A 27,563-nucleotide genomic window follows, 5' to 3' on the forward strand; every position below is an offset into this window, starting at 1 on the left:
AAGAGAAAATACTGTTACAGGCAAAATTTCAGGTATCTGATTTCTTTTTTATTTCGGTGAGTCTAAAAAACCTAGAGTTCAATTATTTTTATGCATAGATTTGTATAATTGATCAATTTTTGCATAATACTGTATTTTTGGAATCTGAGAATGTATTACCATATTTGGTATGGGTAACTTAGTATATATGGAGCACTGAAGCTGTTAAATTTCTATGAAAATTACACAGGAATTAGGTATTTACCCTTAAACTCATATTCTCTTTAGACACAGATGCATTTTCATGAAAAATTCACTGGGAAGTTTTGAGATAATAATGGAGATGTTTTAACTTCCTTTACAGTCTATCATCTTGGGAAGGTAGGGGAGCCCACCTCCCACTTGCATCATGTTGTGAAACGAATGGTTTATTAGGGATTAACTCTTTTTGTGATGACTGGTATTCTACTTTTTAACAGATTGCAATAATTTATAACTTTTATATGAGAGATAATAAGGTTAAATGCAGCACGGAAAATTTCCTAACCATGCTACCCATTTAACCCAAATCGTACCTATTTATGGACGACATTGTCTGTCAAATTAAAAGTTTTTCTGAATTAAAGCTGAGGTTACAATATGGAGCCCTCAATTTGAATTGGGATATTCCCAGCACACTAAAAAAATGTGTTGCACAACTGACATCATTTGAGATGTAATGTTAACTAAAGAAATTTTTTTTTTTTTTTTTGTTAACTTCTGAGAAATCCATAATAAATTGATTGATATTTATAAAATTTGTAATTAAGAAACAGCCTTAAATCTATGAGATGTTAAAACATTTTAATTACTTATATATGGTTGATTAGAAATAAACTTAAAACTTCACACAAAAAAAAAAAATAGCAAGATATTTTTGCTTTGCGTAAAAGCAGAAATCGTAATATAACTTATTTAACCAACTGAATCTTTACCACTATTCCACTTTATTAATAGATGTTGAATTTGAATTACTTTCTATCAGCACACATGATTATAGAAATCATTTACATGTACTTTTCTTCCAGATTTCCTTAACTCGTATTATATAATGTTTGAACATTTGTCAAAACTTCTGAAACTAATCGTTTTTATGTCAAAGACATATAATCATTTTTTGCTGACAAAAAATACATACGTAATACATGAATGTTTAAGAAAATTTGAAAATCTCCTAATTTTTTTTTGAAATTGCACTTCTAATACTATTTTATACAAGATTTCAGAAGTGGATTGAGTATATTTTTCTTATGTTTTATTAAGCGCACAAATAAATTTTATAATGCATAATATAAATTGCTTATGAAAGAGGATAAGCTTTGAATTATCTGTTATAAACGGCTTAAATAAACCGTATTGTGTGTAACTTCATCTTTACAAGTATGGAAAACTTGTCCCATAATTCACTATACATTGATGTAAAAATACAATATTCTACCCAGTGTAAATTTTACCTGAACAGTAATGACCGATAACAAAAACTGCTTTTTAGCTCTAAAAGATTATAATTATGAAAGCAAAAGAATCTTTTATAATATAGGGCATAAAAAATCTGTAAAACCTATGGTAAAGTTTTTGTACAATTTTCTTTATTACCATACAAATACATATTTTGGAAAAAAGCTTAATTTTATTGCTAAAAACAATTGTGAAGATGCATCAGGTAAAATAATTAATCCAATTAAAATAACTCTACTTAACAAAACAAAAAACTTGCCAAAGAAAAATGTGCATAATAGAACAAGACACACCTGACATGAATCAAATCAAATTTATGAAAACATTTATGTGCAAATCTGAATGTAATAAAAAACATTAACAATCAAACCATAAAAAGGTAATTTTTAAAAATTACTTTATTTGCTTAATCTTATTTGATAAAAAAAATACAAACAACCAAACGAAAAAAGAAATAAAAATGGTGTGGTAAAAAAGTTTAATACATAATTCTACTAGTAGTACGAGTTGCTCAAGAGAAACAAGAGCAAAGAAAAGGTACAACGTTAATAAGAGTCTTCTATTATTATAAATCACAACAGAAAAATTTAACTTCAAACAACCCTGTTGATACAGTTAGTTTTCTCCTGAGAAATAAAAATGGGGTACAGAACAGGAATTAAGTTATAACTAAACAAAATTTCTAAATTCACAATACATCATAATTAATTTATAATCCATCTACACAAGTTTTAAATGTTTCAATTGATAAAATTAAAATCTTAGTTCATCACTCATTCATACAAGATATTTTTCATTTAACTATTTATATTAAATAATTATAATATAATTAATAATAACTCAGTCCATTGTCTGAAGTTGTAACACTGCAGTAATTATACAGTTTCATAATTCAATAAATGTATGCTTTACAGACAACAAATAATAAAACATACAATTACTGGTAAGAGGTACCATTTAATATGATATCAGTTCAGCAGTTTTTTTTAAGTTTGCTTCCTTTCTAGTCGACAAAGTGGTTCTTCAAGAACTTCATCATGCCAAAAATTCGGAAGCGTTTAACACCTGCAAAATGATAAAAATATACTTGGTTATAGTAAGTAAACATATAAGAAATTTACAGATGGAATTCTTATGTATTACAGACTCAATACATGATGATAATTACCTTAATAATTCTTGATAATAGATAAAACACTAGTAATCCTTCATATTTGCTAGTAAATATGTATTATTTTAAATAATGCACTGAAATCTTAACTCAATCCTGGGACTTGAGTAAATCTCTATATGAAAAATCTTCAAAATATTTGTCACAGTAGCTATTAAACAAAAAAAACAGGGAACCTTATAAGAGTTAAATATGCTTATATAAACCGCATATAAATTCTCAAAAACGAAGCACTCATTTGCATACAAGACTTAATAAAATGAAAGTGTAAACTGAAATTACTTTCCTATTTTCTTTACAAAATCAAATATTATATACATTATAGTCATAGAATTGAAAGTGATATTACGCCCTACAAGTGAGACACCCACTTTGTTCACAGGACATACAATATAATTTTATTACACAAAAAAAATGTTTTTTTTTTTTCATTAGAAAAAAAGATCATAACTCTGACAATAGTCTCTTATATACGTTTAGCAAAAGTCACAGCTGTAAGAATAACTGGGGTTTACAAGTATGAAACAATAAATTAATTTATGCTTTTTGTTGTAAAAAGTAATATCCACTGTATCACTTTAGTAGGGGAACAGACAAGTTCTTTGAACTTCTTATTACAAATTTACTATACTTATCCTAGATTTGCTAATGGTTACAATGACAGACAGCTTTGCAGAGAAGATATCCTTTGTCAGAAGCAGAATGTCAATATATACAAAATTAACAAACTCATTGAAAAATGAGTTTAAATAAAATTGATGAAAATCTCACAAGATTGAATTCTTGAACTAAGGTTTAACTAATTTTCTTGATTGAACTAAGGTGGGAAAAAACTTTTCTGAATAAGAGAGAAGCAGCACTACACAATATGTAACTGAAATATTACATACCCTAGCGTCACAGTCATGACAAAATCAATCAGTTTCATTGAAAATTATGATATTTTTATAAGTTATTCCCAAATATACATCATTTTTCTTTAAACATTGGATGATAAATTTATTTTTAAGTCACATTTTTAGATATGAAAAATTTTCCAATTGTATGTAAGTACTGCTGTCACTGCATGCTTCAGCAATGGAAAGTTATTTAACTCATTTATTTCCTCTTCAAAATAGAAAACTTCATCATAATGAACATTCACTTCTTATTTTTCTAGTAAAATTTTCTTTCCCCTAGTTCATATTAACAGGGGGACCAGTGTGAAACTGATATGTATAACATGATCCTGATCAAGGCAACTACTGCAATACAACAAAACCTTGGTATGAAAGTTTTGACAAAATTTTCAAAATTCTTATGTGCATCTGCATGTATTTCACTAATACATGAGTAATCTGTCTTAGCAGCAATCTCTGAGTTCGTTAGAACTTCACCAGCAAGAGACGACAAAGTCAACGAACTACCATTTACAGTTCTAAACATGACCTAATAGTGAAATGAAAATGGGAGATAAAAATAAGCGTGAAAACATTATATTTCAGTTCAATTAGATTAGTAATAAAGAATACTTTCAAAAAATACCTTGAATTTTGTTAGACAACAGTTTTTTTCCATTTGATGAAACACGGGATTCGAATATATAATTTTATTCATTTTTTTAATGTATCTTTATGAATCGCACCGCTAGATATCAGTACTTGATAGTACTAGGTAGCGTAAAAAAACTTGATAATGTATTTGATATAATCAAATTTAAAAGAAAATATACTACAACTTGTTTTAATAGTGAAAGTACTGAAGATGAAACAATTTTTTTAATTCCCATCACTTCTTAAAAAAAAAAAAATTAATATATTACTTTAAAAGAGATTATACTAGTTTTATTAAAAAAGAAAAATATGGTATGAAGTGAATGATATGACTATCAACAAAAACAATTGGCCGTGAAATTCAATTTGTTTGTTGCAAAGCAATAAATTTTAATAATAAATCCATTAAAATAATAATCAGCAAGTCATTAAAAAAATTAAAATTACCATGAAATTGTAAAAAGTATTGTAAGAGTATCGCAGATATCATTTCTTCCACTCAAAAAACAAAAATTATGCAATATAAATAAAACTGTTTTTAACAAAACGACAGTGATATAAAAAGGTAAGACAAAATCTGTTATTGTTACAAAACTCTTATTGGCCTGATTTCATTTATATGCAATACAAATCACATTTACAGAAATAATACAATTCTTATGATTATTCGTTGTTTAATAAATCAAATCAGGTCGGTAAGAGTTTTACAACAAAATTTTCTTTTTTGCTTATTATACGGAAATCTTAAAAATTGTTTATTATCTATTGTCTATTACATATTTTTAACATGTATATTTTTTTTTAATGAAAATTCTAAACTAATAACAGATTTTGATAATAGAAATGTAGTGTCTTACCTTTTTTTATATCAGTATTGTTTTGTTAAAAACAGTTTTATTTATATTACGGAAATTTTTTTTTTGTGCAGAAGAAATGTTATCTTCGAGACTCTTGTCGTGAAAAATTACAAATTATCTTTTTCAAATGATGGCAAGTATTTTATGCCCCATCTTTTGTGTCAAATTTACAGGAACAATAGAGAAAGAAATAAGTTGTCTCACTGACAAATCATTGCCTGAATTCAATTTGCCATTCAAAATAATAATTTGTAATCAACTATTAATTATGTCATTGTAATGGGAAATTTAAAACCGTTTACTAAAAATAGAATTTTGCTTCATAGCATTGCTATAATATACGAGGGATATCTAAAGTAAAGACCGCTGGGAAATTCTCTCCTGAAGGTTGGCAAACCTGTGTCATTTATGGCCATACTAGTAATAAACACACTGCCTTGTTCGTAAGTTGTCACGTTGTATATTTGATTATGTGTGTTATTACGTTATAAAATGTATAGGAAATCGACGTTGCCATCAAAATTGTTGCTGAAATTCATAGGCAGTTAGTTGTTATGTATGGCGATAATGTAATGAATGAAAGAAACGTCCGGAAATGGTGTGAAAATATCAGAAATAACAGAATTAATGTGCTTGATGAAGAACGTTCGGGGAGGCCCTCGATAATCACCGTGGACTTGTCAATGATTAAATCAGAAAAGATCGTCGGTCAATGATTTCCGACCTGGTCCCTTTTTTCCTGATGTTTCAAGAGCTGTTATTGGTCATATTGTTCTTGACCATTTAGGCTTCAGAAAGGTTTGTGCACATTGGGTACCACAAATCTTAACGGAACATCACAAAAAAATGTAAATGGTATCTTTGGAGTTTTTGATGAGCTACACAGAAAAAGGTGATGAGTTTCTTAATTCAATTGTTACTGGCAATGAAATGTGGATTTTGTATTACATGCCAGAGAAAAAGTGGCAGTTAAGTGAATGGTGCCACCCTCAATCACCAAACAGACCAACAAAGGTCAAGCCACAGCCATTTAGGCGCAAACCGATGGCCAGTCTTTTAGAATAGGTTTGGCATAATGTTGATTGATTTCATGCCATGTGGAACGACTATAAATGCAGAAGCCTGCTGCAAAACTCTATGTAGGTTACGGTATGCCACTCAAAATCGGTGACATGAGCGACTGACTGACAGCATTGTCCTGCTGCATGATAATGCATGTCCACATGTTGTGGGTCTGATGCATCATGATTTACTGAGAATATTTGGATGGGAAATTTACAATCACCCACCATATATACAGTCTGGATTTAGCTCCTTTGATTACCATTTTTTTTAGGAAATCGAAAGAATTTTTGAGTGGTACATGATTTTAATCTGTTTTTTGATGCTGAAAATGAATATGAACTCAGAATCTTTCTATCACCCACCATTTTTGAAAAATGTTTAAATTTTAATTAAAGGATTTTTTTCATTTTTCAACGCATTGTTAGCATTTTAAGCTCCTATATTGTATTTTATTAGCTTATTTTTTATTGTTTAACTTTGTTAACGTAATTTGTTAAGCTATAAACAATACTAGACAAAGAATTAAATCATATCATAGTCACATACTATGACATCATCTAATACTGAAGAGTGAGCCTCATGGACAAGTCATGTCTGTGCAGGTCAAAACATGTTGGTGAAAACACAGCTGGAGGTCCGATGTTACTGAGTGTCAAATGCGCAGAGTCGCACCGTTGCATGGATACATATGATAAGGTTTCTTTACAAGTAAGGTGAAAACACAGCTAAGTTGTTTGTATTAAGCACTGCTGGATTTAGGAATGAATTAATTTTTTCAGTCTTATTGCTGTCTTAAGTTTGTTAACAGCCCAGTGTCATAATGCCTCTAAATTGTGTAAATGATGCGGATGCCTTTTGTTATGTATGTGGCGATTTACCATAAAATCAAATAGAAAAAAACATTACACCTTTAAAAAAGCATATCATTTGTACTTTCAGTGTAAAATTGGTGATCAGGATAAGAGATGCGCTCCTCATACAGTATGCACTAATTGTTGTTTATTTAAGAGGATGGCTGAAAGGTACACAGGAGGCCTTGCCATTCGCTGTGAACCAAAGGATCATGTAACCGATTGTTACTTTTGTTTAACAAGTGTCTGGAATTTCTAAAAAATCTAAACATACTGTAAAATATCCTTCATTGCAATCTGCAATAAGGCCTGTACCTCACAGTGAAATTATTCCAGTTCCTCACCCACCTGTGAATGTATTTTTTGAATGCAGCATGAAGAAAACAAAGACTTTGATTTGAATTATCTTCTAAGCCACATCTTATATCACAAGGTGAATGAATTAAATGACTTGGTTAGGGATTTAAATTTATCAAAAAATCAAGATGAACTGTTATGATCAAGGTTGGAATTTACTTAAAAAATACAGAAATTATGGGCTTTCAAAGCCGACAAAAAGAATTTTCTCATTACTTTATTGATGAAAATAATTTGGTTTATTGCACAAATGTTGATGAGCTTATGCAACACTTACAAGTTCATAAATCTGAGAACTGGGACCTTTTCATAGATTTGTCCAAGTATAGTTCAAAAGTGGTTCTAATACACAACGGTAATAAATATCCTTCAAGACCAATTGTTTATGGTATTAATTTGAAAGAGACATACGATATGATGAAAGTTGTTCTTGAAAAAATAAATTATAAAAAACAAACCTGGAACATATGTGGTGATTTGAAAGTTATAGCTATTTTGTTAGGCATGCAGTTAGGCTATACCGAGTACATGTGTTTTCTTTTTGAATGGGACAGCCGAGCTAGAGATAAACATTATCTTACCAAAGAGTGGAAGAAATGATACAACTTAACTCCAAATGAGAAAAATATTATTCATGAGCCCTTAGCTGAACCCCAAAAAATATTTTTACCCCCTCTCCATATCAAGCTAGGACTAATGAAAATTTTTATAAAAGCAATGAAGAAGGATAGTCCCGGATTTTTATACATCAGGCAGAGAGATTTCTGAATGTAAGAGAAGGAAAAATTAAAGGAATATTTATTGGTCCTCAAATAAAAGAGTTTGTCAAAGATGATGTATTTAACTCAATGTTAAATAATGTAGAAAGTGCAGCTTGGGCTTCATTTAAAGATGTTTACCAAACTTTTCTTGGCAAACAAAAATCCGACCATCACCACGATATTGTTAATCAACTTCTTACTTCATACAGAGCTATGGGCTGTAATATGTCTTTGAAAATACATTTCCTCCACTCACATCTGGATTTTTCTGGAAATGAAATACTAACATGCTAGCAGATTACTGTTGGACATTAATTCGGGATTTGCCTTAGGCTATTTATAAATGAAAAGCATCAGTGAATCATTCTAACACAGGTATGGCATTGCAAAATTATAAATTTTACAGATTTAACTATATTTTCCCATAATTGTTTTTGAAGGGTAATTTATTTAAAACTAAGGGTGACAGAAAAATTGTATTTACAGATCTGTAATGTACGCAAAAAAAGCAATTCAGAAATGTTATCACACTTACAGAAACATTAAAAAATTTTTTTCTATCAGTGTTATTATTCTAAACCAATAAATGATATTTTATTTACTGAAGTTGAAGAGAGAGGGTGGAGGTATCAGCCTGAACGGTTGAGAGCAGATTTAAAAAATTTTTTTTACTCTTTTTGGTTCTTTTCCCTTTTTGTTTAGAATTTTTTATTTAAATAATTTCTATTGTTATTTTAATTATTTATTTTTTGATTTTCTTCTGAATAATTATTTAATGTTTACTATTCTATTTTCTTTCTTAATTTCCTTTATTTGGGTTTCATTTGTAAGTTGATTTAATCGAGAATTTCTTTTTGTTGATTTATATTTTTTTTCATTTTGAAATTTTAAATTAAGGTGGATAAGCTCTTTTTTTATATATATAATTTATTTTTTTTTGTTGAATTAGTATCTTTCATCATTTTAAGTTCATTATAGATTAATTACTTATTTTTTGTTAATTTATTTTTTTATCTACAACTTTGAAGATCAGTGCTTATTGACTTCCCCTCTAAAAGTACTTTACTCAAGCTAAATATTTTATTAAAGTACATCCAAGGAGCAGACCAACTTAATAATAAATAACGAATCAGTATATCAAATAATAAATGATGGGCTGATTCCAGCAAGATTACAGATTTGACAAAGACAAAAATGAAATAACTAATGTTTCTTCAATGCAAGAAGTGTTTGATGCAAAAAATTTCTATAACAATACTATACTTTAAAAATTACAATATACTTCCAAGAAAATTTTTCTGCTAAATGAAAATACATTATGTTTACTAGAATAAAGTGTATTTTTATAAATGTAGAATTGTCTTCTAATTAAATTACATTTATTTTTATTATTATGTAACATTATAATTTGCAGTATTATAAATACTGCAAATAATTTTAGTATAAATAGTAAATATAAATAAACCTTTCTATTACCGATCTGTTTCCATTACATTTTTTAAATCAGTGGACCATATTATCTCATGACGAGATTAATCTGTTCTCAATCTTTGTACTTTTGATGTAATTACAAATATACCAACAATTTAAATCTACTTGTGGAATCTGACAGTATAAAATGTTCATTTTCTACATTAATACAAAAAAAAAAATTATATACCGTGGATATGCCTGTAACATGGGCCACTATGTTTTTCTTTTGGTATGGTGTGAATGAGAAGCACTAAATCAAATAAAAGGAATGAGCTATGCTGAAATTTACCAAAATAAAACTGTGAAGAGTTGGAAGAAAACAGCACTTGAGAAATATTTACAAATATTAAAACTTTCCCAAAGTAAATGTACATTTGATTGTTTGAATTTGTAACAAATTCTTATAATTTTCTATTATATTTAATGAATTCTTTTTTATTTAAATTTTATAAATATAAAACTTTTGAGAATTTTTTCTTCTTCCATGAAACTTGTGTTTAAAAAAGGTGTAGTTCAAACGATAAAAAGAGCAAGTAATATGAATAAATTTTTCAAAGCACTAAATCTAACCTTTATATACCACCTACAAAATGTAGTTCTGTATACATATATTAAATGTTTCATTTCTGGTTGGCTTTCATAATGTATGTACACATAATAAAATAAGAATAAAATAAAACCTTTATTTTTTTTAAATGAAATAATAATGTATACTTAAATATTTCACTTCATATAATTTAAAAAAAACTTACCAAATACTTTAAGAAATTCATCATTACAAATGGCAAACTGTTTATTCTTAGGATCATACAAATTCTTCTCCTTAATAAGAGACCATATCTTTTTCACAACTTCATGGCGTGCCATTTGCTCTGCACCAACAACTGCTGCCAGTTCTGCACTTAGAGTGCAAACTTTTGTATAACCTCCTCCACCTCTTTTACCCTAAAAAAAATATATCAAAATATACTTAGAGATATATGAACTAATCTTGGACCCAGATCTCAAGCTACTATACTATATTGTCACATAAATAAGTTCCTTTAATATGATTTTTCATATCAACCTACTTGGGTTGTGAACAATTGTATCTAACAGAAAAAAACATGCTAATGAAATGTAAAGAATACACAAAATAAGAACTAGACAGGATCCCAATTAAGAAAAGAAATAAGAACAGTAGCGAAGGTTCTTAATATGGTGGGAGAGCCCAAGAAGAGCCAGTCAGTAATATAGTATTTCTTGTTTTCAGCTTTTGAGTTGCTTTATTTAAATAGTCCTTAGAAGTCAGTATTCAAAAAAGCATTATCAATGCATTACAGGTTATGAAAAGCAAACCAATGCCCTCCAAATGTCATTTTCAGCTGGTAATTTGCTTCTATATTTCTAGACAGAATTTAAATATAGTTTTTACTGGGTTGAGAGATGGCTTAAAGTACTTGGAACATTTTTTTGTCTTGTCCTAAACTCTCCTTTACCTGTACTGAAAGTGTAATCTTGAGTCAGTAATGCACCATTGTTTGCAAAAATGTATTTTAGATGTTTCAAAAATGTCCGATACATAAAAAAAAAACTGCACAGTACTGATGGTAGGACATAACTCTGATAAAAAATCACTTAATTCTCACACTACTGTCAATACCCAATCCTCCAGATGCTATAAGCAGCTGTGTCAAGTACAGAAAAGAATGATAAATTTTGTCTTAACACAGTTTTCAACACTAACAGTTAAGGCCCAGACCTAGCAATCTTACCAGGTGTGAATCCACTCCGATTACCTAGAATGATATAAGTGTACAACTGCTGTTTTCAGGCGGGATTAAAACTGCAGCAATTTGTACACAATGAGTTGCTAGAATATTTGAATTTAACCTAGTTTTATCAGCAAGAATTTTTGTTGTTTGGTAAGGTAACTAATGATTAATTAGTACATCAAAGACTATTGTTGACTATGGTATAATATGTGGGGTTGGCTTTGGGGCATTTAAAGCTCCACAACTGAAGATCCTAAGCTAAAACTACAACACAATATTCCATTTAAGCTTTAAGGAATGAAACATAAATGCCAATATTTTCATTAGGCATTTTAAAATAACAATTTTTAAACACTTTTTTTGCAGGTAAAAATCAGGCAAGAAAAAATGGAATAGTTATTTTTAGATGAGAAATAAGTAAATAAGACAAAAATATATTGGTTAGCCAATCTATGTATAAGAACAAGAGGAATATATGATTGATTACAGCAGAAATGAGAAACACATCTAAAACAATGTTTGTATATGCGACTCGATTATCCTGGATTGCTATAGTGTAATTTACATAAAATTAAAGAGTGATATATGATTTAGGAGATTTTTAGGGAGCAAACTCAATCTCATTTTTTCAGCACACTTTTCTTTTAAAGAAATCCTAAATGAAACGAGAATATTATTTCATACAGTTGACATCAATGATGTAACTAAATAAACAAGAATTTTTAATAACCGATATGTACAAATAATAATAATCACATTCTATTGGTATAAATAACTAGAACAGATCATTTATGTGTCAATTTTGACACATTTTCATTTTTAATAAAATAAACTTGTCTGATATATTTCAACACCAAACTGAATGAATGTAACTAACCAAACTGTATTTAATATTACAAAAAATACGAGTTTTCTAGAATAATAAATTGATTAAAAACAAACAATTCTACTAGAAAAGTATTACCTTCATCTAAATAAAACCACCACATTCTTATGAACCAACATATAGTAATTGGTAACACTCATCATTTTAAATGGAACTTACAATAAATAAAACAGCACTACTTATTACAACAGAATTTAAAATCATAAAGTAAATCTATCTATCTAATAGCTACCTAGACATTTTATTCAAAGGCGTTTGCACAGAGCTTATATAAAATTTTAAAAAAATTATTTAAATCCAGTATACAATGCACTGAATTAGTGCAAAGGCAATACTGAAATAAAACTGTCATATTTGTGTGGAAACTGATTTAGTGGCAATTTAATTATTAACTTAGGACCAGAAAAAGGTGGACAGGTTCATGAACAGCCAGTTTCTAAAATGTTGTTTGCAAGCTTCACAATTCATTTACATACAGTACAAATGAATTTGTAGGTGCAGAATCATTTAAACAAAACAAGAACAAGTTGAACGACAAAATGACAATCACCATCATCACATTAACAAACATTTGAAAATGTTGAAAATAGGAGTTTATTACATAACCATTTTACTTACTCCTCCTTTCTTTCCTCCAGATCCCTTTTTCCCCTTTCCCCAATCTTCATCAGAATCAGAATCACTTCCCTTCTTCTTTCTCCCTTTACCAGCAGCCTTACCTTTTGGTTTTCCCTTATTTTTTTTTGAAGGACTATATTCTTCTTCACTGTCTTCTTTGTCTTCCTGTTAACATTAAATACGTTTTCCCTGTAATTACTAATTCATATTCACTGTTAATATTTTTTTAAAGTAAAATTAGTTTTAAATAAACCACACGATTTAATTTTTAAATTCTAATATTATAATCAAGGAGGACAAAATAAGAAAGCAAAATAATTTTAAAAAGCGACAATTATTTAGACACAAGGTTAAGTAAAAAAAAAATAAGTAGGTAATGGAACTATTCTAATGGGATCAAAAAGCCTTTAAATCTAAAAAAAAGTCAGATTCTAAGTGACCTAAAAAAAATCCAATGCTGGCATGCAAATCTGTAACCAAACCTAAAACTTGATCATGTAGGAAACTTAATACCTTTGATTCCAGAAATTATTCTATACACTACTATCCTTATTGTTACTAGAATGAAGTACTGTACTCAAGCATACAATGCCTTTTCAGGTGACTTGTATCTTACAGGTCACCTACGATTTCGCAGAAAAATTAACATTCAGGCATTATAGAAAACAATTTTACACAATTAAATATGCAAATATTGTATTCAAAAGGTTCTTTAATGCAATAAACAGTAAATGACTTCATTAAATTTCCTTGCTTAATTTCTTATTTTTACATATTAATCGTAGTTACCACGAATAAACATTAATGTAATTTAATTTTATTAAATTAGCATGAATGTATTACTCATTCTAGCAAATAGGTAGCAACAATTTTTCCCCCAAAAATTAAAAATTTAGGAGGGGAAGGTTACACATTTGAAATACAAAATCAGCTTTAATCAATAACTAGTCTACATATAAAAGATACTGCAGTCAAAAATCCTGAGTTACATTTTTACACAATATAAAGAAAGGCTCTTTGTGAAAATAAAAACAATTTGAAGTAACTCACTACATAAAGTAGATAGATATTTTAATGTGGTAAAAATAACAATGTTCTGATGTGCGTGCTCCAACTGGAAATAATACTTCATGTTATACAAGAAATTTCAATGCAAATAGGTAGAGACAACTTTTAGCAACTAAATTTCTCACAAACAAAATGAACTAGTATTCATTTAGTTAGAAAGCTCACATGGAGAGAATGAATGATGCGCCACTTTACAGAAACAATCCAAAAAGTATTTCTGCAGGAAATACCCAGATGTTTTCTTATGTGGGAAGACTGAAGAAATGTTGGTTCATAGTTTTAATAGGAGTATTTACATCATATACTTTAATTGCATAGGCACTATAAACTTGCATAAAATTCCTTTTCACTAAAATAAGGAGAAAAAATATACTGTTGATGTTTGCAACCAATAAAGCCTAAGCCTAAAGACAGTTTAACAAAAATTTTATGTTTAACAGTGACCAACGCAAGTTCCCTTACAGCATCAGAGCCACTCTCTTCACTGGAGTCCTTCTTTCGTTTCTGAGGTGGTTTTTTGGCAGCCCTCTTCGGCTTTTCATCCTCATCGTCTTCCTCCTCCTCTTCTTCTTCCTCTTCTTCATCCTCCTCCTCCTCATCTTCATCATCATCACCTTTGCCATTTTTCTTACTGCCTCCTTTTTTACCAGATGTTTTAAGACACTGCATAACTATGTCATCGATCTCCTTTTTCCTGTAAATAAAAAGATATTTTTTATAAAAGCACAATTATAGGGCTTGGATGTCAACACATCAAATAAAACATGTACATAAATGCAATATTCATTCATATGCTTACCATGATTTCATTTATAATTATTTATGAACTGTTTAGTTTTTTTAAAAATAGTGAAATTTTTAATTTATCTTCCCCTCCCCCCCTAAGACAGTGAAAACGAGTTTCTCAGTTTGGATTTTATTAAAAATGGATCTCATTGTATAGAAATGAAAAATTTTAATACGCTCTGTTGCCTCAAAGAACTATAATAATGTACAGCAGCATTTCTCAACCTGGGGGTCTTGAAAATAGCCTACCATTTTATATATACAAAATATTGAAATCAATTTATGAAAAAAAAAAAAAAAATTACAATATTACAAACATTACTTACATTTATAAGTAGACATGTCAAATAAATTAATGAGATGGTTGCGTTTGTTTTTCATTAAAAAGTTTCTCCATATGTGGATCTATGTTAAAACACACAAAAGCAAACTGTTTTCAAGTTATAAAAGAAGATTCCTATATTTAGTTTTTACTGCAACCACAGACAATAAACCTTTTCACAGAGGTAAGATGTGGTGAAAGGGATTAATATTTTCAATGCTTCTGCAACTAAATCTCCATATTCACTTTGACAAGCAAGTCAAAAAATATATAAATCGTTCATATGTGAATTTTAGTTGTAACGTTTTATCAGCAGACATTTTGATTAGCTGTCTTGAATCTCAATTGGTAACCTAGCAGCTGTAACAATGTTTTTACTAAATGAATTCATTGCCCATCTCTTCAAGAAATCATTTTTATCTTCTGGGAAATATTCCACAACTGAATTTTTTGCCCATGCAAATACATCTTCGTGCTATCCAAACTGTCTTGAATAATAGTCTTCCTCATCCAAATTTTTCAGAAGCGAGTGGAAACACATCAAAATTTTTGCTTTTAAGGCAAATAATCAAGATATCATGCTGGTTAATGACAACATGAACTTTGCCTGTCATTAATAAAATGTTTTCATCACATCCTTGTAAATTCACAGTCAAGTCATTTAAATATGAAAATACATCAGCCAAATATATATATATATATATATATATACAGTGTCCCATATAAAACGCAACCCATCAATCACTCATCCATGAAATTTCAAAAGTCAAGCTTACTCCCCTACTCGTTACTGAAATGGACTCTTCCAACATCTGAACATTGTGGCGACGCGGTAGAACACTACCGATAGTAACAACAATGCAATCATAACGTTCAGTGTATTGCTAGAGACAAGATGGTGTTTTCGCTAGATGAACGTGTTTTCATTGTTGAGTCGTACTTCAGTACGAAATCAGTGGTTGCAGTGCAAGATTTGTTTCGCCATAAGTACCCAGATAAACCAGCTCCTAACAAAACATCAGTATTAAGGTTAGTTGCAAAATTTAGAGAGACTGGTTCTGCTAATAACAAGGAACACAAAAGATCTGCGTCAGTGTTGAATACAGATACAGCCACTGAAATCAAAGACCGATTACTCGCCTTGCCAAATAAATCTATCAGACGTTTGTCTGCCGAAATTATTTGTCTAAATCAACTGTTCATTGGGCGACCAAACAATTACAATTACGACCTTATCGCATTCAAACGGTTCATCGACTTCTTGAGCCCGACAAAGAAAAACGACTATAATATTGTCAATGGTTCCGTTGATTTCTGCGTGAGGGAATTAATGTTATGGATTCGTTATTTTTCACAGATGAAGCACGGTTTCATTTGGATGGCTACGTAAATAGCCAAAACAGTAGAATTTGGAGTGCTGAAAATCCCCACGTTTATCATGAAAAACAATTACACCCGCAGAAGTTGAGCGTGTGGCACGCGATATCGTGGAAGAGAATAATCGGTACTATTTTTTTTTGAGTACACCATTAATGCAGAACGATATCAGGATATTTTATTTCAGTTCATTGCACTCTTGGAAGAGTAAGACAGACACTGCTGGCTACAACATGACGGTGCGACATTGCACTATGCAGGTTCAACTTCTGATTTCGTTGAGGAATTCTTTGGTAATCGTGTTAGTGTTATCGGTCGAGGATTGTGGCCACCAAAATCTCCAGATTTGACTGCGGCGGATTTTTTTCTATGGGGTTTTTTCTCAAAGAAAAAGCCTACAGCAACAAACCACAAACACTTGAACAATTGAAAGTCAATATTGAACAAGCTGTATTAAATATCCAGCCACAAACTTTGAAAAAAGTTGCAAGAAACACTGCAAAAAGAATTGAAGCTTGTATTCAAGAAGATGGCGGCCACTTCCAACATTTACTCTAAATGTAAGTAATGGATGGTAATAATAAAAATTACACTTACATTTACACATGCCTTTTTATTATTTCAATACCTACTAATATAAGGTTGGGTTGCATTTTATATGGGGCACCCTGTATATATACTCATTACTCTGTAGAAACATTGAGAATGGCGTTTGTTTATCCTGGAAAAATATTAATTCATCTTGCAATTCAAATAACCGAGCTAACACTTTCCCACACGATAACCACCTGATTTCTATATAGAAAAGATTTTTTCTTTTTGTCCATTTCATTGAATAGTTTAGCAAACAGCCTAATCTATAATGGCTGACTTTTAATACAATTAAATATTTTTACAGCTTTACAAATTGTTTTGAGATTTTCCAGCACAAGCATGTATGTGAAGTAAGCAATGCGTCCATTCCATCCTTGGTTTAAGACAACTCTTAATTTTTTCAGAAATTCATTATTCTTTCTCATTATCGCCTTTGCACCATCACTACAAACTGAAATGCATTTTGATCAATCTATATTAGTTTTTAGTACCTTCATATAACACATCAAAAAGACAATTGTTCTGTTGCATGACCAGGTATTGATTTGCAAAATAAATTTTCTTTGACTAATGTTATTGTAAAAACAAAACATTTATTTTTTATTACAAAAATAAATGTTTTGCAAGATATTATTCATATTTCACAAAACATAAGAACTGAGAAATGATTGCCACATCTGTTGATTCATCAGACTGAATTATCAGATTATGAACATTGCCAGCCATGTCACTGATTCCTTGACACAGTATTCTTGATACTATGTTATTAGAAAGCAGAATTTTTTGCTTCTTCCATGCTTATTAAAACATTGACCATATCAATTGCAGCAGGCAATATGAGGTTTTCTGCTATTATATGGGGTTTGAATACATTAGCTACTCTTAATGTTATGAGATATGATGATAAAGTGTACTTTCCATCCAATGAGGTAAAACCATAATTTAAATAATAGTCATTGAACAATCTTGTCTTTTTAACAATCGATTCACTGAATATAAAACAGCTCATTTCATTTTCCCAGAAATATCAATTATCCAATTTGCATAAGAATCTAATTAAAAAAAAAAAAAACAGTTACACCACCTGACAGTAACTAAAAAACCAAAACCTCAATTATTATTTTCAATGAAACTAGATAATTAAAAAATTAAAACATTCAAAACTAAATTGACATTCTGCTGTCCCTTAGGTCACTTTTATATTGCTGAGAGCACGTGTTCAACAATGATGCTCTTACAGTAAATATTATGCAAGCAGACCAAATTACAAGGAAAATGTACACATCCAGCTGGAACCTGAAGATTTTTCATGTTTGCACACTTCAAACATGCATGTTCATACCCACCAGTATCAACGCAGCTAAATAATCGTAACTAGGTTTAGGGTTGGGGTGACGTGAAATATTCCTCCTGTCGTGAAATTCATCTTTTTTTTACTTTTTGGGAGTTGTGGAGCTAAAAAGATCAAGAATCGCTAATGTGTAAAATTTAAATCTTTAATGTTTAATATAGAAGCTGGCTTCTTATCTTTATATCTTTATCTGTGCCCTGCTTTTTTTTTTTAATGAACCACATTTGGCATGCACTACATTCATGAATTATTTCAGTTTCTAATCCATTACTAATAAACAATCATTTGTTTTGAATTTCAACATAAACTATTTTTTATTAGCTTTTATCAATTATAACACAGTATTAGGCTTGTGAGTTTAGATAATTAAAACTTACAATCACAAGTACAGTAATCTTTTTCAAGTATTCATTCATATGATTTTGCACTTAGCATATATTCTTTGTAAAAAAAAAAAATTTCAGTGAAATGAAATTTGTTCGCCAATGTATACATAAAAAAATCTTCCTCATACTGAAATTTTTGTCTAAAATTAGCTATGATTAACAACTTGTTTAACTGAGTAACTGTACCTGACGAATGATGACAAAATTGTTAACACAGAGTACATTTATAATGTACTAATTAGTGACATTGTAATTTGACCATTGTTGGACACAGGTTCTGTAGTGTTAAGTAAGATCATACACCTACTTCTGGTAAAAATACATGTAAGCATATAACAAAAAAAAATACCTTGGCTCATGTTACCCAATAATTAAGCAATATTATATGCAAAAGGTAATTTTAAACACCAAAATCATTTATATAAGGAATTTTCAATAATAAAACTGAAAAAACTTACAGGTAATATGAAAGAAAACAACAGTTCAGGAGAAGCAAAATATAAATCTAATTCAAACATAAGTTCTTTTTGAATAGAAAAGAAATGAGTTCATCAGCATTAAATATATGTATTTTATTAATCACTTCAAAAAATTTCAAAATTGATTTTTTCCCCAGAATGAAAACAAAAATTTATAGGACTCTTGATTAAACAAGATATATTTAAGCATAACACTTCAAAATACTTAATTTTTAAAATACAAACCTGCTTGAGAGATCACAATCCAGTTTCTCCTCAACTTGCTGGCGAACCTTCTTTGCAGACATTGTTGTGAGATCTGCATCCTTAAGGATTGCTGAAAACAATTAAAACTTAAGAAATGTCAAGTAAATAACAGATGTTTAACAACTGATTATATTCTAGCCACTAAATAAACGTCACATTATATAAAATGATTATTATGAATTTAATGCTACATGAAAGAGATGAGATTACTGATTGAATTGCTATTAAAATAAATAAAAAATAATAAAATAAATCAAAGAAAATAAGTAAAGAAAAACACATTTGAGGCAAATGATCCAATAGGCTTGTTAACCAAAAAATAATTAAAAACCAACAGAACCAACTAATTTCATCAAGTAACTTCAGATTTTGTAATATGGATATAGGTACATATAAGCAACAAAATCTAACTAAAAGTAAAGTAATAATTAAAGTAGAATAATTGTTGAATTAAGACAAACCTATAGCACTATAAAATAAAAAAAATTGTCTTTTGGCCATAAGAATTAAATAAAAAAATTAGTTTTTATTTTATTTCTAAATGAACCATATTATTAGTTGCAAAAAAAATGACCTGTGGCAATTTCAAATACAAAGACCCAGTTGTTGTACTTGTTTCTATTGCAAACTCAATGTACTACACATTCATTAAGAATTATAAAAAACAAAATGTTTCAGAATCAATCTCGATATGGTAGGTTAAAAAAATATGCATTCAGGTCAAGAAAGATAGAAAACCTGTTTTTCTTCTCAAACCATTTGTTTTAACAATATTATCATACATGCACGTTTCATTATTTTAATAAAAAAAATTCCATTAAACAGATACAAACCTTGTCCACCTTTAGAAACAAGTAGTCACTTCATAAAGCAGAGATACAGTTCAGATCATGAATTTTCCAAACTATCTATAAAGTTTTGCACAAAATGATCCAACATTTATTTGGTTTTGTTAAAATACATTTATATGAATCGCAATAGAGAAAAGTAAAATGCATGTTTACTAAAACCCTGGAGAGATTATGTTCTTCTTATCACATGTTCAATATGCATCATCATGTCTAGCAACTTCAACACAAACTCCTAATTTGTGGATGTTATTAATAACTTGATGACACATATCCTCAGTTATCTCATTGCACACCTCAATGATCAGCAGTTGCAGTTCCATCACTGTATGAGGACGTTTATGAAAAATCTTTTCCTAGAAATCCCCAAAGAAAATAACCACACAGATTCAAATTGGGGGCCAATTCTGTTCACATGCAAAACAATTAGGGATCAGTTTGAAATGAGATTTGTTATAAATTTCATGCAGAAAGTCTAAAACAGCATTAGCAGTGCGTGGTGGTCTGGCCCCATCCTGCATAAACCACTCGTTTTCTAATCGAAACCCTTTTGCAAGCAGAGGAACAAAATTATTATGCAGCATGTTTAGATAATGTTGTTTGTTAAAAACAGAATGGCCCTATTACCCCGTGACTTGAGGTAGTGGCCCATACTGTAATTAATTCTTGGAGCATGATGCACCTTTTCACGAAGCATGTTTGTATTTTTGGAAGCCCAAAAACGACATTTTTTTTATTAACAACCCCATCTAGATATATCATCTTAAAATCAAACACTGGTCAACAATACATCTTGGTTTACATCCAATTCAGTGAATGCCACTCTTTGATGTCTGTTATCAACTGTTAATTTAGGCAAAACTTATTTTGTACGGATACAAATGCAGATCAGTTTTTATATTTTGCTGCATAGATTGCCTAGAAATCCAAAGTTGTGCTGCTGCTTTTCTTCTTGATTTACTTGGGCTCCTCAGACAGCTTCGACATTCTGTGGAGAATGAACATTGGCAGACTGTTCACGCTTACTCTGTCAAATACTGAACCATTACTATTACATTTTTCATAAAGCTGGCATATTGTTATAAATGAGGGCAACCACACAGTTTAAATATGTGCATGAAACCACCTTTGTGTAAGCAACACACTTCATTTCATTAAAAACTACACAATCTTTATGCGCTGTTCAACAGTCAGTCTTCCTTTGTCAGCTATCTTGGAACAATACTCAAACCGTGCACTTGGAAAGAGAAGAAACTAATATTCATGAACACATTAATAATTAGTAACCTAAACAATTATTGCCAGAACAAATGTTGGATCATTTTGTGCGCCACTCTGTAATTGTGAAGCTTTAAGAAGTAAATATAAGAAAATTGCATTACCAGGTCAAAACATGAAAAATATCACAGAAAAAGGTAAGCTTATAAAATTAAGGTATGAAACTAAAGTTCTTTCCCAAAATGTGGTTTCTATAAATACAATTTGTTTAAATACTGAAGAGTATTAAAAAATGCGAGAAAAAGTAGTAATAATAAAGGAAAAAAGTTAAGGAAAGAATAAATGAAAAGAGGAAAAAAGGCATTAATTTGGGACTTGCAGAGAAAATATACATAAGAAAACAAAGAATAAAAAAATAATCTAATGAAAGAGCTGGGGTAGACAAATAAATGTGCTAATTGGGTTAAAACAGTATTATTCTTTATATCAAGTTCCTTAATTAGACCATAAGACCTCTTAATTAAATTACCTATATGAATTTCCCAAAATAGCAGATAGTTGTCACAAAATATACATAAGAGCTAACACATTTTTGTATCAATTACAATAATAGCCAATAATTCATTAATCAAGTATTTGGAATCCCCATATTTATATTTCGAACAATTTGCAATTGTAAGCAGAAAACAGCACACTAACCAAACAATATCCTTGAACACAGTATGTAAACTATTTGAGCAAATTGAACTTTAAAAAAATACACAGGAGAACTAAGAAAATTCAACCAGGATTTACTAAGATCCACATATTTCAAAAATAGAAATGATGATACATTTAACTACATAAAATAAGCCTGAATGAATACAGAAAGTGACGTAATACAAGTAATCAGTATTTTACAAAAGGCTTTTACAGCTTATTTAATGACAGTAACTTCTTCAATGATCATGATTTAAAAAAAAAAAATTTATCCCTGAAAATTTAATTATGTTCAGTTAATTTAAATAAATACGGCTCGATTAACTGTTATTACTTCTAACAAATTTAACTTTCTACTAGAAATAGTGCAAATAAATTACAATGATTTTTGTGGTACATTTTATGTCTTAAGTCATTGCGTTATAAATTATAATAGAAAATTCTCATGTGATGGCCTACTTGACTTTCACACTTTTATCAGACAATATATAAAAATTATTGGGCCATCTCAAATCAAATCGGTCATGAAATCAACATGAAAAGACCACTGTACTCAATTATCATTGAACATCACAATTTGTTATTTTGTTATCTTATGTAATATCAGAGAAATAAACTAAACTACAGTTTATCTATTTTTTCCCAAATACCTTCAACCAATATAAATTTCATTTTTTTCTGAAACTGAAAATCTTATAACAGTTTCAAATTGTTTAGCAATTAAAATCTACTTATTTCTGTCAAAAATATTAAAACTCATTTCTAAAAAAATCTCATTTTGTTTTTTAAATTAAAACTTCATATTTCTTCATAAAAGTAAAATTTAATTATAACAATAAAACTAAATTCCAACTTTCAAATAATTCATTATAATTACTATTTTATTAACATTAAACCAACTAATAGTTTTTGCAGACTAACTGCTGAAACAAAAATGCATTATTCAACTTAAAAGTAATTTATTGTACTGTTAATAGAAAAGAGATAACAATTTGTTTCAGAATAACTGGGCAGAGATAAATTTTCTTAATTATATAATACAATTATAAAAGAAGATATTGTCTTAAGTTATGTATTTTGAACTATTTCTAACTAAAAATACAGTCTTATATTAAAATACTTTTTTTTGTTATTGTGATTAGCAATTGATCTGAAAAAAAAACCCTGCAGGAAAAATACAAAATTATGCCAAAAGTACTTACTTTAGTAATTTTCCCTAGTAGCAGCACAATTTCAACATACCACATTCATTAAAGATTATAAAAATATGAATGGTTAATTCAGTTTCAATATGAAGGCTATTTCTTTCTTTTAATTAGAATTTGTCTCACTTGGAAGATAAATTTTTTATTAAAAAATATTTTATAAAATTACTATAAATGTAATTTCATAATTTTGGTGCAAGATTTGTGAAGTGTGAAAGAATTTCTGCTAAAATGGCTGAGAATTTTCACATTCTGTTAGTAAATGTAAAGTATCTCAAAGAAATGAGGTAGTTTGGCAATACAAGGCTGCAGTGTATACACATGAACCAAATATATTCTTTTCTCACAGATGGTCAGGTTTCTCATACATTTCAACAGTAATTTACTAGTTATTTTTCACACAACGCTTCTTCCACCTATATAAAATTATGTACAAACTGCAGTAGTGTTATTAATACAGTTTAAAAAATAATAGTTTAAATGGTCATATTAAAACCTACAATTGGAAATTTTTCTACATACTTAAGACAACAGATAACACTACTTAAATATAATTACACACACTAATATTTTTACATGAGTTATTAAATAAATAAAATACTTATTACTTTTTAAAAGAACCAATAATTTGCAGTCCATACTCAGATGATTAAAATCAATTTTTTTCTATCATTTATTGTTTAAGGTGTTATATTATAACCTGATGAAGCAGGTATGGACTATAAAGTGTTAATGAAAAAAGTAACATTAAAAATTTATCTGAATTGTAACATATATATTTTTTTTTAAATCTCGCTGAATTTACACAATATTGAAATTGTGCAACTGGGAAAACATATTGAAACATGATATTTTTAATGGGTAATTTTTTATAATTCCTAATAAATTATTATCACATTAACATGCAAGAGAATAAATTCTAATACTGTATAAAACACAGATTTTCCATTAAATGGTTAAAACCTTCTTAAATTTCTTTTATGATGCACACTATGTAACCTAAGAATCTTTTTTTTTAATAACATCATAAACAAACAGTCAACAATAATTTCAAAATATAAATGTTCCAAGATTTGTTTCTCTAAAATAAAGAAAAGAGTACAGAGAGAATCTATAAAAAAAATCTTCAAGTGGTGAAATAAATAACAAGATAAACATGGAAATTTATTTTTTAAATCTTGCATAGGAAGATAGATCTTCCTTAGTTTAATTTGGTTTAATATTGATATCAATAGATACAGAAAAAGAAATGTCAACATTCCAACTTAAACCTTGCTTAAGTTTTTTCAACCTTACAGTGCAACTCAAAAATGACTCAACCACTCTTCAGTAAATTTTAACATCCACCAATACAGCATTAAGAGACTACTACAACATATCTGAATTTCAATGAAATTGATGTAGTAGTTTTGGATGATTTTCAAGTCACAAAATTTTTGATATAGGCCTGTGGAAATTTATAAGGAAACCCCAATTTAAGTGAATGTTATTTTTGTACTCCTCATAACTCAAAACATAAAGGTTCATTTTCAACCCACAACTCCCACCAGGCATTTGAATGTAACACCGTACTTTTTCTTTGAAAAGTTGGTAAAAATCTTCAAGAATCGTACTGAAATAGAATAACTACAGATACATTTTGTGAATCAGAACACATCCAGCAGTTCTATAGGATTAGAGCTTTAGCATATTACATCAATGTTTCTCAACATGTTGGGCATGCCCCACCCTTAGAGGAGCATGAGTATATTGAAAAGAAAATATTAAAAAATGGATTAATTTACTGAAAGGAAAGCAAAATACACATTTCACATTTACACTGATATAATACAATTATAAATACTAAATTAAAAACAAGTTTAATAATTATTAGTAACTACCTTGGGCCTGTCTTGCAGAACAAAGTTTTTCGAAGGAAGGTTTAATATTAGAAATAGACACTGAGTTATCTTTCTATAATTAACTGAGATCTATATTTTGTCTTCCTAGCAGCCATCGCAGAAAATCCAATTTCCTAAAGGTAGAATGTCGAAAATGATAATAATATACAAAATGCTCTTGTTTTCAGTGCAGAAAACTCATCACCCATCCCTGCCCAAAATTCAAAGCTGATTTATTGCTACATTGTCTTTCGATTTTGCCACTTGCCATGAAGATTTCTTCTTTGGCAGTCGAGAACTCTTTGGGAATATCTTGAAATTGATCCCTAATCCACTCGTAATTGTCGTCAGTAAGAAAATATTTTTTTTAATTCTTTGCCAGCATGGCTAATGATTTTCAATGATTACAAAAACAACTTTCACATGTTCTTCAGCCTCGTAAGTTTTAACACATTCATTCCCATTTGCAAACATTTCTAGGTATTTTTGCTTAAAATTTCTGCTTCACAATTCCAATTTTCTACAATAACTTTATCACCTGTATCCAACATATGTGTATTTGCTCCTTAGAGTTGAAGCTTCAAGGTATTTAACTTCTCGAATATGTTGACCAAGTAGCTCAATTCCACCACAAATAAACCATCTTGAAACTTCTCGGCTTCCTCGTCTAGAAAAATGGGGATTTCAACTCATTAATTCATAAATAATTCTTGATTTAGGGGGCCTCATTTTTATATAATTTATTATGAATAAAACTGTCATTAGCACAATATTCAGACCAGGACTCATTTCTTTAAAAGCAAGAGCTTCTCGGTGGATCTTGGAATGGGTCCAGATGCACAATGGTGATTTTTGTTTCAAAGTGCATATGTACTTTGGAATCTTCCAGACATTAAACGAGCACCATCAGTGCATAATCTGCAATTTTCCACTCTATGTTTGCCTCTTTAATTAAGTGATCGCATTAATTGCTATCACTTGATAGCGGATAATGCAATTTTTGTTGCTTCGAGTTCTACTGGTTAGCAGAAAAGTAATTCTACTGCTGACACACCATCAGCATATCAAACATAGGCATACTGAGCATCTTTATTGTTATCAGTTGCCTCATCAAGCTGAATTAAAAAACAATTTGTCATGCAACTTCCCAAAAAGCTGAAGCTGTACATCTTCAGTTTTATCACCAATTTAATGGGCAATAGTATCATTTGATAGAGGTTTGGACTGAAATTGAAACACAGTTTGGACTGAAACACAGTTTCTACAACCTCAATTGCAGCTGAAAAAGTAAGATCTTCACTAATGGTGTAACACTTTTTACATGCCTATTTTATATGAAACTTTGATGCTAGTAAAGTTTTTTCATTCAGGGAGTTTTTTAAAAATGAAGCTTGCTTTTTTTGAGAGAAGAGTTTGAGGTTGAGAAATGCTTTATTACATAAATAAATGGCTACCAAAGAAAAACCATTTAATAGAATAAACTGTTTGACATTCAAATTAGCAGCCCCTGATAGAAAATATTACCAGTTTGAAAAAATTCATTATTATACCCTTTTTTGTTTATCTTAAAATGTCAGCCTTGCTTTTAAACATACCATGGAAGAACGTGCTTAATAAGACTATTTTCAAATCCAGTCAGAATTCACTTGTGCATATTAAAACAGTTAAGTAAAAAAAAAAGTCTATTAAATATGAAAATTTTCAAAATCGCTTTAATGATCTTATTACCAAAATTTGCCAAATTTCTGAAATTTGTTGTGTAAACTTCAGCACAATCTATTCAATATCCCTGATAAATTGAATTACCACCAAATGTTAAGGTAGGTTTCAAGACAGTGACTCAACAAGAATTCATCTGTAAAAATGCTTCACATTTTTACAAAAGTTGAATTAGGAGGTGTTACCACATTCATCATATAATCTCATTCTTGCAGTTGGAATTTTTTGTTTTGTCTGATGAAATTATTTATGCGGTACCAAGTTCAACAACAATAAGCAGGTCAAGAATGGTTCAGCTGCATGAATGTGTATAATTGAAAAACGTCAATGATATAAATAAATATATATAAATCTTGATACTGAGGTTATCATATCTAATCTGGTTTTCTGTTAAAAATTTACAAATGCTATATCTTGTAAAAATATTGAGCAATTTTACATACATTTTGTTCCTAATAAGTACAGAATATTGAGGTGGACCTCAACATATATATACAGAATGATTAACATAGTTATCAGTTTTTTTGCATTCATTCTATTAGTAAAAATAATGAAAAAAGTTAAAATACACATGGTTCTGGAAA

The 27,563-nt window shown here is 29.4% G+C and overlaps 1 protein-coding gene across 2 annotated transcripts in view; it reads right to left on the bottom strand.

Annotated features, from left to right (window-relative positions):
* Nucleotides 1–1,585: 1,585 nt before the first annotated feature.
* The window catches only part of Non2 (upstream activation factor subunit spp27 homolog Non2), a 30,166-nt gene continuing 4,188 nt past the window's right edge, over nt 1,586–27,563 (bottom strand). Inside the window, exons 2-6 of one of the 2 annotated variants that reach the window (XM_075368534.1) lie at nt 19,390–19,480; nt 14,332–14,563; nt 12,802–12,966; nt 10,296–10,488; nt 1,586–2,541 (exon numbers count right to left, since the gene is read on the bottom strand). In XM_075368534.1, the coding sequence (XP_075224649.1) occupies nt 2,480–2,541; nt 10,296–10,488; nt 12,802–12,966; nt 14,332–14,563; nt 19,390–19,480 (743 nt within the window). In that variant the 3' untranslated portion in view covers nt 1,586–2,479. Of the gene's footprint in view, nt 2,542–2,689; nt 2,799–10,295; nt 10,489–12,801; nt 12,967–14,331; nt 14,564–19,389; nt 19,481–27,563 lie in introns of those variants that run through there. The other variant, XM_075368525.1, reaches the window with a different exon arrangement.

Source organism: Lycorma delicatula, chromosome 1, assembly GCF_047948215.1.
Source record: "Lycorma delicatula isolate Av1 chromosome 1, ASM4794821v1, whole genome shotgun sequence".
NCBI lineage: Eukaryota > Metazoa > Arthropoda > Insecta > Hemiptera > Fulgoridae > Lycorma > Lycorma delicatula.